Raw genomic sequence first — 15,583 nt, 5'->3', positions numbered from 1 at the left:
AATCCACCAGACAGTCCAAACAAAAACAACTGATTGTCGAGTGCATAGACGTAGGAAACATCGGTGGGACTAATAATTGTATTGACACATGGTGAAACTGCAATTGAATGGATCAAAGTGGTGTTGAAAGCTGCATCAAATTGATAAACGTGGTAGAGAAAGCAGCAGTGAACTGATAAAAGTGGTGCTGATTGGAATTGCATTAAATTGAATTGATTAAACTGCTAGTGAATAATGAATGTCAAGGTGATCAGATACAATGATTTGTAAAAAAATACTACAGTGCTCACCGTACATACATACAGATGCTGATATTGAAAGCTGCACACATGCGTATGTAATCTACTGGTCAATCACCTTCTTTGTGGCTCAATACCAGATCTAACATCTTTCCGTTCCACATGTCTGTCTTTTCATCAGCAAGTACGCCTTGGAAACCACTATTGCTAATTACCCTGAACCCTCTTAATCTCCCATCTGACCCCAGAAAGCCAGACAAAGTCCAATTTCATCCGCTGGGCTAAGTGCGTCTGGATAGAACTGTCGTTCCAGGAAGTGACATCGGCAGGGCGTCCGTGAGCCCCCCTCTTGTCATTCGCGCCCCGGCGCACCGTTCGCGAGCAGGTGGAAGTGACAGGAATGGCACTTGACCTTTCAAAAAGTGCCGTTAACTCTCCCGCAGGCCGCCACATCTAATTAGCCTGCTGTACTCTGACAAATCCACAGATGCGCTTGAGCTTCCTCGATGCGGCTAAAGAGACGGTCCATCGATTCCACTGAGTCGCACTCCCTGTAATTGAATGTTTTGCCGTGTCGCCGGAGCCTACGAGCCTATAAATGCAATTAACCCCCATGCCCCAGATTCAAGACACCAGACGAGTGGACAGGTCTCTATGCGAAAAAACTCTTCTTTCCCTAAGCGTGCAGTTCGGGTATACTGGAGTTTTTTCTGTTTAATTATTAGCCTTTTACAATGCTGGCTTTTGGTTACGTTATTTCTATAGTATTGCTCTTTATCTTATATTATTGTGGACATAACAAGCAAAACTGTCTTAGTGAGAGCATGGTTTTCTGTGATATGCCCCAGAGTGCTTATGGTTGAGTTGACCCATGAAGTGGGGACTCTTGGCTGGATATCAAGCTTGCCTTTTGATTAGAGGAAATTTTAAAAATCCAACACAGCAGCTGGAAGGGTCTTGCCTTCACTGATATAACATGCATTTTCAAAATTTATAATCGTCTGATGCAGAGGTCACAAATACTTGTATGTATTCTTAAAACTGACATAGACCTGACCTTAATTTTTTGTTCGTATAATTTACATATTTTTTCAAAATGAGTTCTATGAAAACAACACTGGAAAATATATAGATATTCACTGGTCCATGGATAATGTTGAAATGTATTCCAAGTGTACATTTAAATTAGGCGCTAGTCCAAGCAAGGGAAAAAAAGATATGTACGGAGGTGCTGTGTTTCATTTGATATCAAAGTAAAAACAACTCTCTTCCATTTATTTATTCTTAATGAACTATTAATACATCAGTGTTTTGTCAAAAATTAACATTGCATTTGGGAAGAGAGGCACATTTCCCTCACACACTACAGATAGTGGTATTTTCACAGGTTTGATCAAAACAAAGGGTAATTAACATAAAGGTGTGAATAGTTCCACACAGTCAATGAGACCAATATGATTTGTTTTGTTTAGTTAGGCTTGAGAGGAGTCACAGACCACAAAGTCAGAATGACTCCTGTGGCCATTTGGGGACCTGCAGCTGGCACAACGAATATGCAGCTCAGCCGATGGACTACGGAGTGAAAAAAAATGGCGGCCGCCTACATGCGTTTCATATGCATCGCCAGCCTCCTGGCGATATGCTAGTCTGCTGTACTCCAGAATCCACAAAGGACATTTGAGGCAAATACGAATTACGAATTTGGATTTTTTTTTCAAAGAAAAAAAGAGAATGCAAGGATATGTCACATTTAATTTTAACAGAAGCTCACCACAGTACTCACTGGTGAGTCAGCTCTAAGATAAAACTAGAATACACTTGAGATTTAATTTTATAACATCAAGTGCTCAAACTAAGTGGATGGCACCTAGTAAATACGATGAATTCAGAAGACATACAGGAGACACATTAAAAGTGTCATGCATGAAGCATTGAAAAAAACGTGCCTAAAAGCCAACACTCCTACTGATTTTTCAAAAATGCATTTAAACATCACTCTTATAAATACTTCTCCTTAAAATGTCAAAGGAATATGTTGTCGCAATATATATTTATAACAAGAAATACAGGTTTGCAACAAATCCAAAATGTATTTTGTTCTCTCACACACACACACAAGCATAAATACACATAACATGGACACATATATACACACACAAACACACGCACATACACATACACAAATACACACACAGACACACGCACATGCACACACACACACACACACACACACACACAGACACACATACACAAATGCATGCACACACACAGTCTACTCAGGTTGAATAACTATCATGGTTTCTGTTAAAACAAAATGTTACATTCAAACTAATGCATGCAGTTACTGTACATTCTCTATCCATGCATCCATCCATCCATCCATCCATCCATTATCTATACCCACTTATTCCTGATCAGGGTCACAGGGGGTACTTGAGCCTATCCCAGCGTGCATTGGGCGAAAGGCAGGAATACACCCTAGATAGGTCGCCAGTCTATCGCAGGGCACACACACCATTCACTCACAGAGTCATACCATACCTATGGGCAATGTAGAGTCTCCAGTTAGCCTACCTGCATGTCTTTGGACTGTGAGATGAAGTTACATTCTTCAATATCCATATTTCGAACTCTTTTTTTTTGGGGGGGGGGGGGGGGGTTGTTAGGGAAAATACTGCGTAGCTTTCGACATTGGAAACCACTAACCACAGTGGCTGGTGAGCCAAAAAGTTAATGTGAATCCCTGAGTGTGTGTGCTCTACAAAATCAAGTGGCTAAAATAATATTTTATTCTGACAACATAGCTAGCGACACAACCAGCTAACCATAGCTATTACTAGCCATTTCTGATTTCCGGTGGTTGCCAATTGCCAGTTGTTTCAATGCAGATTTGGTGTGTTCAGGGGTGCTTGAGGTAAGGAGTGGGCCCCCAAGCAAGATTTGGCATAGGGCCCCCAAATAAACGGCCGTGACCCCAACATTTGGGGAAAAACCCTGCTCCTTGTTCATTATTCCATAACCTCCCACACACACACACACACACACACACACACACACGCACACACACCTCCCTGTGTACTCACACTGCACTATGAGCTCCACCACGGCCTCGCGGGGCTTGACGTTGAAGCCGTTGTACTGGCTGGTCTGGCAGCGGTACGACCCGGTCATCTCCCGGGAGACGTTGACGATGCGCAGGATTCCGTCGTAGCTCTCCGTCTGCATGCTCCCGTCCGGCATGGGCGCCTCCTTGTCGGCCCGGGACCACAGGATGATGGGCTTGGGCTTCCCTGAAACAAGGCACTGAAGCTCCACCGTATCGCCCTCCTGGGTCACCAGAGGGGACTTCCCCCGTGGGACCGTCAGGTTCGGGGGAACTAAGAAAGAGAAAAACAGAGGAGGGACTGATATGGGGCTCTAGCAAGTCAAACTGCGGAGTGACTGAGATGCCTTGCCCCTCCCCCCACCCACCCACCCAGCAACCGAGAACAGGTAAGAGTCTGCGACGTGGAGTAAGAGGGCATTTTCATATGCTCAGTCTGCAGCTACATGCCCTGGATTTGATTTATAGGGTATTTTTTTTTTTTTCATCACTGTGCTCTATGCCTTTTTCATTTGAAAACAGTGTTCTGTATTTTAACAAGTCCGACAAGGAAGCATATACATTTGTTTAGCTTTTAAGTGCCTCAGAAATCAATAAAATGCAAATGCTGATGTAATAAATGACATAATGCATGTAAAGTGTGAATGACAAACTAAATCATAATGGCAAAAAAACCGTGAGGCTAAAATGGAATGGTTAAAGATCGTAATGACCGATATAGTACCATTTCAGCCATACTGCAGCTGTCAAAGTGAATGCTATTCATTTACTTCAGGACTTCATTATTTTAAAAGTTAAGTATGTGTGATCTTTCAACAAGCGTATCGATCGTGTCAGTCACCGAATGTTCAACCGAAGCTTGTGCTCTGAGGAACGTGTTCACCATCACGCGATGATGTCTAAAGGAATTACTGAAACAAAAAAATTATTGAATATTTACAATCTGAAATACTACAGACAGTATGATTCATCATCTGAAACGCTATCCATAATCCCTAACTCGATTATTTCATCATCGTGTATTGGCCTAGAGGAATTGTACATTTCATGCCTTAGATCTCCATTTGTCCTTCCAGATGTTTACGGTGGCAATTTGTGTTGAGGATCTTGCTCTATGGCTTCACTGAAATAGCATATATTGCAACATTCTGGTAACAGTTAGGATTTAGATAATCGGACCAACATCCCATCCCCTTCTCCAGTCACCATGGTAACATATCACTTGCGATGTCGTGGACATCCAGGATTGACTGCCTTAATTAGGCACATCTGATTGGAATGAAACGCAGTTCCTGGAGGGTTGTTGATGCAGCACAGTGCAGTGCATGTATATTTCCATCGCCCCTCCCCCCACCCCTGCTCCTAATTAGTTACTTAATTGGCCCTATAATTAAAACAGGTTTCTCACTTTTTTGACAAAATGGTACATGGCAGGATGTCTGCGTACGCACATTTTATTGCAGGGGGCTTGGAGAAAAGGCATCAGTGCACATTCATACACCTAATGAACTTACCACATCAACCTAATTGCTGGACTATATTTAGAGTAAAGTGTGAATATTATGCATAACTCTTGATTTCAGGCACTAACTACACGCCTTTGAAGCACTCCTGGGTGACAACCTGTGAATAACGCTAACTAAGGTCAACAGGTTGGCTCAGTTCACTAATAGACAGTGCACGCGCTGAGCTACAGTACAGGCGCTAGGACACGTATGAGTTTGACGACCTCGTAGTGAACTCCAGCACAGACCTCTGTGACAGCGCTGACAGTAACTGGACAGAAACCCACCGAAGCAGAGCCAAACGCACCTCAGGGGCACTCAAGCCGCCCGTCCGGGTTGAGAGACGAGTGTGTGGGGTGAGGCCCCTCCGAGACCACACACGCATGCGGTCAGCCTACGCGTTGGGGCGGTCGGACGGGGTGTTTCCAGTTTCCCCTTTTTCCATTTAAAGAAAGAGGCGAAAGCCAGAGGCAACAATTTACATGCAGGGAGACCATGAACAGTGCATAATTCACAGTCCTCCATAATAATATTGAGAGGGCACGCGGGTCTGTCGCAGAGCAAAAGGGTGATGGCGCGCTAAGAGCAGCACAGTGAGATTCTCTTGCAAAAGGATATGCCACGAGCTGCGTCTACACACCAGGCGATTCGACAGGACAGGGACTGCCCCACGTACCCCTTCTGCTGAACGGGCAGAAGTTTGACGGGACACAGGTGGGATTTGTTTGCGGGTGCGTGCGCTCTGAGCTCTAAATCGGCCGCGGCGACTAACTAGGTGACTTTCCCACCACCAGACAATCACTGAAACAAAACATGCAGTGCCAGGACGACGCAAGAGCATAATCCTGACCCCAGGTCATCATGACCTGAAGTCGTCTCCCCCTTGTGGTCGGGAGGAGTACGAATGAACCCGGAGGCGTTAATTTTCACCGACGGGGGAAACAACCACGCCGGGTACTTCAGTCCCCCCCGCTCCCCAGCCAATCAGGGGCCGTTTTGCAGCCCCACCCTCGTGCGCGCTCGCTGGCGGCGTACGGCCACCTTGCCTGCCGCGGCAGGGACGCCGTCCGCGCGGCACCCGCGGGTGGCGCATTTTCACCTCTGTCAAGGTAGCACAGCGCACGGCCGTCCCGCCAGCTGTGCCCCCTCCCTCCCGGGACGCTTCCGTGCTCTTCAGATCTCCTTTCCCCGCCGCGTCGGAGGAAACGTGTTTACCGGGACGTCACTGCATCCTCCTGAGAGGGGAGGCTGTGAGGGGCCGATCACAGGGCTGCCGGCAGACGGGCGACCAGGGCGAGACTGACAGAAGGCTAGCGCCCGCCTGGAAGGGGCGAGCGCAGGAGAAATCCAAACAGACGGCCAGCAAAAAATAAAGCACAGAAACCCCCTCCCCCATCCACCAGCACACGCACACACACACACACACACATACGCACACACAAGAGCGCACACACACACCTACACAAACACATACACACACACACGTGCGCGCACACACACACACATATGCGCACGCACACACATGGACACACACGCACGCACACACAAGAAACATAACTAAAGACCCACACTTGTGTTTCTCACACCTCGCCATCGACTCTTCAGTGTTACCTATAAGCCAAGTACGGTTTTGACAGTCAATGCCATACTACTATCACATCAGAGAGTGAGAGGTATAGGGTGTGAGAGAGAGAGCGAGAGGAGGAAGAGAAGGGAGAGGCGGAGGAAAAGAGAGCGGGGAGAGACTGATGCCTCTAATATATAGACGGCCACCATAATGAAATGGCAAAGTGATTGTTTGGATTATGACACTGAGAAGCTGAAGATATAACACAATATGGAAAGCGATGAAAAGTGGCAGGGGCATGACAAGATAATAAGTACTCTGCCGTAGCCGCTAGCTATTCTGATTTAATTAGCATCGGAGCACAGGAATTATGATTACTGCAAAGGCACACCATGCAGATTATGCAATCAGATTTAGATGTGTCTAATGTACTATTTCACATGTGCAAGTCTGAAAAAAAAACCTCTGATAATACAGTGGTTCGTTAGGAAGAAAAAGATAAATTAACACAGATGCAGATTCATGTTTTTGCGAGGCAGATACATTTTAAAACATACTCTCCTGAGGACTTTATATAACAGAGTCACAGTGTCACAGCTAGGACGTGCTATTCTGTAGGGACACTGTTATTCTGATGTCACGCAGGTCTTTGAATGTGAGTATTCCATTCAGCATTTCCTGTTGCAAGTGTATTAGATATCAAGGTCAAAGACCGTTCTAACATCACAAAATGAAGAAAATCACAGATGACATTCAGATGATGATAATATGTTCTACATGTAACAGTTTTAGGTCATAATTGAAACACAGTGGCCTCGGAATAGCTGATAAATTACTTTGCAAGCCAACAGATCCTATCCTTCCCATAACCTAATGACAAATGAACAATAAAATATCTTTTCGGTGGAAAAATGCAATCCACACATTCTCCTTTGATAAATTGCATCTTGCAAGAAATTAATTCAGTTCTGTATGCCACAGGGTCTCTATCTCAAACAGCCTTAGCTTTGTGAGATCAGCAGTTTCGGCCTTATTCTTTTGTATTGTCACTTTTAACGCTGGCTAATATGAAGATGAATTGTACGCTATGATTGACCATGGAAACTGTGTCACTCTGAATTCTGGTTTGTCTCTGCTTTTTAATCTTGTTGGCAAAGCAGAGCAAGCCTTGGCTTGCATTTGTCTATTTGTAATGAATAAAACATTAACCGAGAAAAAAAAAAAACAGTTAGTTAATGACTCAGTTCTTACAATGAAAAATACTTGTGCTTAGAAATGTGGGAATGTATGTAAACAGTTTTGTTAGGAATAAATCACCTTACTAGTTGTTTGTCACTATCTGTTTGCATTTTTATATTTGTTACAAAATCTTAACAAGCAAAAGCTGAGGCAAAAAACAAAGAAACTATTCGGCATTCACTATGTTTCCATGCTGTTCATGTGCTATAACTGAAGACAACAAGGAAAAGACAACACAGGCCCCTAAAATGTGACTAAAAAAACATATTTGTATAATGGCTGTTTTTTTTGTGTTCAAAGATAAGGTCCTTTTAGCTCAGCTTTCCCCTCCCAATCACCCACCCACTTCCTGTACAGACTCCTCCCCCAGCACAGTTGAAATAGGTGCTCACCAGTAGTGGAGGAGATGTTGACATCAATGCTGATCTCTGGGATGCCCCCGCCCTTCAGGGACGCGATGCAGGTGTAGGTGCCGAAGTCGGTGAACTTGAGATCGATGATGTCCAGGTTGGTGGTGCCGGCGGACACGTCGGGGTCGGTCTGGGTGATGACCATTCGCTCGGAGCTGCGCAGCGGCCGCCCGTTCTTCAGCCAATTGAACACTAGCTCCTCGGGGGGCGTGGCCTCCACCTGGCAGGAGATCTTTACCTCCCGGCCAATTTGGATGTTGTCATCGTTGTGGTAGGGGTCCGGGGTGATCCAGAACCGTCCTTTCTTCAGAGCTGCCGGGTTTAAAACAAAGGCTGTTGGGTGTTGGAGTCCAAACAAAATCTAGCAAAGCTACTTAAGTCGGGAAAACTTAAATGATGGATCAAAGCACAGTACTTGTTCTGCTCCCCTTTGATAATTATTATCCCCTTTATCAAACTAAATCAGCATCTCTTTCCCATGGATTACAAATGTGCAACAAATTCAGTGTCTAATACTCAAATTCTTTTCAAGACCAAAACTCATCTCAGCATACATGAAACTGAGGGCCACATACCATTTGTGCTCAAATATTCAAACATTTTAAGCAAATAAATGTCTTCCCTGAAGACAAATATGCATTCACAATGTCCCCATCTCTTTGAAGTTTTTGGACCCTTACAAAATCTTACTTATCAGCCAGTAAAATGTTCATAATGCTGTGGAAAATGAAAGCTCAAAGCCGAAATTAAGATGTTCAGAGGAAAGTGATAATAATATATAATATATAATATAATATATAATATAATTTCTGACAGCATTTATCAGCAAAGCGACTATGAGCTAAAAACTCAAACATTAGTTATTGTATGTGTCTTATACATTTGCCTTGAAACATCAGTTGAGCCTGTAAAATTTAAAACACTGATTTATCAGTTAAACACCATCTGAGACTCAAGAGAGAAATTTTCTGAACTGCACAAGGTTCACAGAGAGGCCTTCCATCCCAATGACCTACATCATTGTTCCTTCACAGCAGTATTTCCTTTGAATTCTGCAGTGGTACACTTTTTAGCATGACAGCTACAAAACAAAATGAGCAGTGTGCAGCAGTTTTGCTGAAATAGCCAAACATTGCATTATTAAAGGGTAACCATGGTACTGTAATAGAAAGATCAATATGTGGCCTTATAATTAACATCTAGCATATAATTGGAGAATAAGCATTGGGAAATTAAACTCAAGGAAAATGATTATTTACTAACTAAATCCTGCAGTAAGCAGAGGGCTGTAGTGACTGGGATCCATAAATGCTCGCTATGCCCAAGCAATCACTCTCTATTCATTTCTGTGGGTACTCCCTAATGTTCACTGCCTACAGCAGAGGTTCTCCAAATGCTTAATCTCAAAATTCCTAAAATTACCAGGACCATTACCAAACAGGATCAAAAAAGCCTAGTGGCAGTCCCCTTCTCTAAGGCAGAACATAGCATATCCTCCTTGAGATACCATGTGTACAAAAGTGAAGTATAACACAAAAGTACATTGACATATTGCTACAAAAAATATGGTTTTTTTTTCATTGTGCAGTAGTAAGGTCTTCCCTGTGTTAGTGCTGTTCATATAACTGGGCAATTATCTCAACAACGAAACTGACTGAGTTTCAACAAATGAACCCAGCAAATAAAGCACGTTGTCTCAGCGATGTAATTCACCATGGCTCGGCACAATACAAGATGACACACACACACACACACACACACACACATATTCGGTCTTGTTATCTCGTTATTTATCTCTCGACATAACGGAAGTTTGTTTTCTTGTGATCATGACTTAATTTATCTCGTGATCTCGACATAACGAAAGTTGTTATCTTGCAATCACGAGATAACCTCTGCAATCTACGGACTTCTGTAGCTTTCTTTTATCAATCTTCGTGTTTCTTTTTTGTCAAATAATGGTATTATTAGAAGCATGTAAGCACCAAAAATGCACATTTCCTACATAATTGCCTTCCAGACTTAACAACACTCAAAATTCCTAATATTTATAACAGGTAGCAATTAAAACACAGCCGTTTGTTTAAAAGAGTAAAAATATGACAGACTTTTACGATTTCAACTGAAGCTCACTGCAATAATAACTGACAGGAGGTGCAACTATATTGAATGGTAAGAGCGGAACCCATGGCTCCATTAGGTGCATGATGCCAAGATATTTATGAATACATTATCCATGGGAACTTGCTGCCATAAGGTTAAAAATAGTCAGACATTTATGAAAATCTAGTCAGGCAGTCTGGTAAGCTTACTGTATAGCGTGTACTGCAGCCTTGTGGCCAGCAATCTCTTAAGGGGAAAATGGTAGGCCTACTGAGTTTGACAAAGACTTGTAACGGTTGAACCAACAGCTTTTAAGGATGTCAACATTGCCAAATTAGCAAACAAGAACAATATTAATTTTGTTGTTAATACTACTACTACTACTAGTACTACTAATAATAATAATAATACTAATAATAATAATAATAATAATAATAATAATAATAATAATAATCCAAGGAGGGAAAATTGATATCCTGGAATGGTTCTATTAGACCATATTTAGATTCCTGTGTTCTGGTCATAGTACTAAGAAAGATATAGCTTACTAAAAGCAACTAAATTGGTTCCAGGTTATTAGATTTAAGTAGCAGAAGGGAACAACGGTTCATGCAGAGAAAAATGAGTTGATTGAAGCTTTTAAACATGCAAATGTAAATTTAATGAGTGCATAGAACATTTCAGGTTGACTTCTGTTAAGAGAATAATGGGGGGATCCATAGAAATTAGGAAAAGGACATTTTCTGCAGGTATTGTAAGGTATTTTTCTGCACATACGGTTGTCAATATATGGAGTAGCTTTTAAGGGCAGGTTTCAGACCCTTGGAGTATTCAAGACCAGGCTTGACTGAGTGTTACAGTAGTTACTCTCTGAACAGTAGACAAAAGGACAGCATAGGGAAACTGGAAGTTTAAAGTGGTGAGAGAGCACAGAGACTCCTGCACACTCAACGTGAGTTACAGTACATAACACCTTCGTTTCTAAGACTTGCCATATATTTGAAATTCACCCATTTTTTGATAATTTTGAAACACGACTGCAGGACAGTTCCATTCACCATCAGTTTGGGATTCAGGAGCGTGAAAACTAGCGTGCGTGTTGCCTGGAATATGTGCGGCCATTTCTTCTTCCTAATCTGCAATCTGACAGCTCAGTCACTGTTACTGCATCAGAGGACTGTGCAGTTGGAGCAAGAAGATCAGTAGCATCGCATCAAGCATAGCACTGTGTATTGCGAAGTGGAGTGGCAGTTATCTGCAAATTCTGCATCAGACCTGCAGCACAGAGGAGTACTGACAGCAATGTTCCCACACTGCCAGGTACTGTTTCTAGTTCAGAACATTTTTATAGCATTTTAAGCATTAAATAGACATAAAAATGCAATTACATTACCCACACAAAATATTGTTAAATAAGACTAATGTTAATAACAAAATAGTTAGCAGCAGGGTAGGCCTTATACAAATTAAAGGGAAAACAGATTAACTCAAACGGAGTGAAATTACAAACTGTGTGAATAAATTTGATAATGGTCAGTTCTTTAACAGTCTCCTTTGTCATTTTTTGTCTGTGGTTAGTGGTCAGTTTCGTGCCCATAGAAAGAGAAGCATCTTTCTGCATCACTGAGCTGATTGGAGCATAAAAGCATATTTTTGCCATGGTTTTTTCACCTTCCTTGTTTGAGTTCGGAAGTACAAAAAATCATGGAATTCAGGAGAAGTGTTCAGGGTCTAGTTTTATTGTCAAGCCTAAAGTGCCTTACATTTAGCTCCTTATAAGTATCATGTAGCACAACTGTCTACTAGAACAGTGGTTGAAAATGACACAAGAATTTGGCAACTTTTGGGGAATTGCTAGCCAAAATGCCACTTGCGACTGTCACAATTTTTTTTTTCTTTAAACAGCATAGGACAACGAGAACCAAATTCTCTTTTACATGTTTGCCCTGTGAACAAAATATAGTTAGTAAATAACTCAGGGTATCAAAAATAAAATAAAGGTGTAAAATACAAAAAATATATAACTATTTTTTTAATATAATATACAATGTAATTATAAAATATAAAACAATTAAAAATATAAAATATAAACAATACAACAATATAAAAATAAAATTGTAAAACTACAAGGCAATAAATGAATCCAGTACTCCATTAAATATCACTTCTGGTAAGTGCAAGACACTATTAAATATGGCTTTATTAAAGTTCTGAACTCAGCCAGAGTAACCAAAGTGTTCAGTTTAAGATATTGCTGTAGTTAATTCCATTTAATTGGTGCATAGCAATTGAAAGCTTTTCTCCATAGGAGATTAAAAAGGAGGTGCCTCTAAGGTGAGCCATTCTCGGGATCTTGTATGGCAGACTCTCACTCAGTAGTAGTGATGAAAGATAAAATGGCAGTTTCTCTAACAAGGCCTTGTAAATAAAAAGCAGACAGTGATAATTTCTCCGGTCTGTGAGGGACGGCCAGCCAACATTCTGATACAAGTCGCAATGATGCGTCAAAAATTTATCTCCAGCAATGAATCTTAAGGAACTATGATACAGTGAAAGCTGACTGAACAATTTGCATTCTGTCAGCCCATGAAAAACATGCCTTGTTTCTATAGAGGAACCAAAGCTTATATTTTTGATTTTTTTTGTAAGCTCTTCAGTTACAGTATGCAGTGCAATTTGAATGACAGTTCATCATCTACTCAAAAACCAGTATTTATAAGAGGATACACTTACAATCTGAGACGCACATAATGTCTTAATGAACCTGAACCTATAGTTTGTTTCATACTTCTAATGAATAGCATATATTTTGTCTTCTCTGTATTTAGTACTAATTTAAGACTGGAGAGAGCTAACTGTAAGGCCTGGGAATCTTACTGCAGATGGGATATAGCCAGGGCTATGGAATACAAAACTGTTTTGTCTGTATAAAAATTGAATTTTGAGTGCTTTATTGTTGAGCAGATTTTATTTATATTAATGGAAATATTGACCCTTGTGGAACTCCTTTATATACATTAAGAAAACCAGATATTAGGCCATCTACTGCCACTGCTGGTTATCTACCAGAGAGATAGTTCCTATACCATCTCAAGGCAGAGCAATCAAGACCAATTAACATCAGACTATCAAGGAGGAGCAACTGTACCAAATTATTAACTCAAGTCGATAAATAAAGCTGCACAATGCTGTTGGTTGTCAAGAGATGTAATAATGTCACGTAAAACTAATTTTGCGGCATAAGTTCTGCTGTGCTGTGGGTCTAAAATTTGACTGATATGCAATTAGAATAAAATGATCAGTTAAAAATGATCTCAGCTGGCCACTAAAAGACACTCCCATACCTTGGTTAAATGTGTTAGCTTAGAGATCGACCTATACTTATTTCACTCACAGACACCCCCACCTTTATGTAATGGCAGCACTATCTGTTTTCCAGACTATACTAGGCACTGTACATACATTCTCTGTTGATAAGATCAAGTTAAAAATATGTGTAAGGGGACAAAAAAGGAAAAGCACGACTAACCTCAAAAGCATTAGACAGTCAGCAACCATAGATGTCCTAGTTTTAATGGATAATAGAAAATTCAGAACTTCAAACTCGCAAAAGAGGCTGAATGAGAATTTTAGCCCAACAGTGTTACCAATCATATCAGTGGGATTTGTATTTTGAGACAATGTTAGCATTACATATTAAACGAACAGCATTTGGCATTATGGCCTTTGAGAGTTTAATTGTCTGCAGTCAACATGTAACTTGGATTATCCAAGACAAATGCTTTTTGTTGAAATCAACCCTCAATATTAAATAGTCAATGATGATGCTATTCATGGCTGAGCTGTAACTTACATGTACAGTATTAAGGTACACAGCCTTGGTAAGAATAACTTACCGGATATAATCTATTTTTTGTGCAAAACAAATAAAATGTGCAAAAGATAATTGTGTGTGCCATCTGTTGACTCGTCTGTGACCATCTTTTCTTTATGCGAATCAGCAGACTGCAGCATGTACTTCTGCCAAAGTTGTTTTTGGGCAGTATCCCCATTTTTGGGGAATATCCCCAAAGGGGATTTCAATACTAATGCAAACTGAAATCATTTTGGGTTGCATGCCCTAGATAAACTGGGCATGCAACCCACCTATGTCCCTACCTATGAGCAAGATCAATTTACTTTGATTTAATTTGTGCATAGGGCCCCCATTTTACACAAAGCTAAATCTTTTCGCATATGTATGTGTGCAATTCAGGTTAAGCACCTCACGCAAACAAACATAATTAAACTGGCAACCTGGCTGTTTTGTTTTCATAACACTACCATAAGCCACTGCCCACTGTTCTCACTTCATTAACCGTCAGGATATACAGCAACAGCCAATTAGGGGGCAACATTTGTGCCTTTTATGAAGGAAGTTGGCTGCCTGTCTCAAACCTCGACCACTGACTGCTGTCCGTCCTCCAAGGGTTTGCTGACGCCCAGGGCCATGCCTTACCTCTAAAGGCCGGCGGGTCAGGGGCCTGGTTATGCCCAGAACTCCTCCCCCCCTTCAGAAAGTGCTCCCTCACAGCTCATTAATGGAAACATTATTCACTGCTGGTCCATGAATTATTAAAGAAAAAATAGAAGAAAAAAAAAAACTTTGATAATTTGATAATTTACATGCTGATTTACATACTTGGAGCAGGCTTTTTACAAGCCACATCAAGAGGGGTTTGTTTTTGTTACAGGGCCAAACACCAACAGCAGTGTAATGCAAGCTAAACCTACAAAGTGATCCTGTTTGTCCACTCTGGAACAGCATAGACCCTTGCAGTTGTGGCTCAAGCTGTGGGTTATCCAGCGTACTTTAAAATTTAGACAGAGAGGCTGGTATTCCCATTTGATCAATTTAGAAACATAAAGCTCTTACTCCTAGAACTACACGAAGAGTTTTGCAATTACAGAGGTAGCAATTACAGTTTTTTTATTTTACAGGTTTTTATTTTATTTTACAGTACCTATTTTACTATCTTGCAAGCTAGGTCAGTTCCTTTAAAAAAACTTTAAGATAATGGGTGTTGGGGGAATGGGGAATTCAATCTCACTATTTTAGTATCTTATGCCTTGTTCATGACCGTTGATCAGCAAATAGCCTTTTTCATCATTTGTACACAAAGAATAGTTTGTGGCTACACATATGAAGTTTGGGTGGCCGATAATATTAATAAAAATTGACACACAGGAATGGAAAATATTTTATTGTAAGAATTACTTAAAATCATGTCGCTGGGAGGCTCATTTGGTTAAGGCACCACGGTGTGGTGTATGGAAGAGCTCCATGGTTTTGGATCAAATTTGGACCACGCCAGTGCTGACTTTGGCTGGTAGCTCCATAGGGCGATGAACAATTGGCAATGTCATTGCCCAGGGTA

General features: G+C 41.3%; 1 protein-coding gene across 2 annotated transcripts in view; it reads right to left on the bottom strand.

The window, feature by feature from the left end:
- Positions 1 to 15,583, bottom strand: part of LOC118230858 (MAM domain-containing glycosylphosphatidylinositol anchor protein 2-like) — a 137,436-nt gene that overhangs the window by 56,939 nt on the left and 64,914 nt on the right. The window contains exons 7-8 of one of the 2 annotated variants that reach the window (XM_035424269.1): positions 8,046 to 8,375; positions 3,323 to 3,643 (exon numbers count right to left, since the gene is read on the bottom strand). In XM_035424269.1, coding sequence (XP_035280160.1) covers positions 3,323 to 3,643; positions 8,046 to 8,375 — 651 coding nt within the window. The remainder of the gene's footprint in view (positions 1 to 3,322; positions 3,644 to 8,045; positions 8,376 to 15,583) is intronic. The other variant, XM_035424270.1, reaches the window with a different exon arrangement.

Source organism: Anguilla anguilla, chromosome 6 (assembly GCF_013347855.1).
Source record: "Anguilla anguilla isolate fAngAng1 chromosome 6, fAngAng1.pri, whole genome shotgun sequence".
In the NCBI taxonomy this organism is placed as follows: domain Eukaryota; kingdom Metazoa; phylum Chordata; class Actinopteri; order Anguilliformes; family Anguillidae; genus Anguilla; species Anguilla anguilla.
Note: the sequence above shows the minus strand (reverse complement) of the source record. Positions and strands in the feature narration are given on the sequence as shown.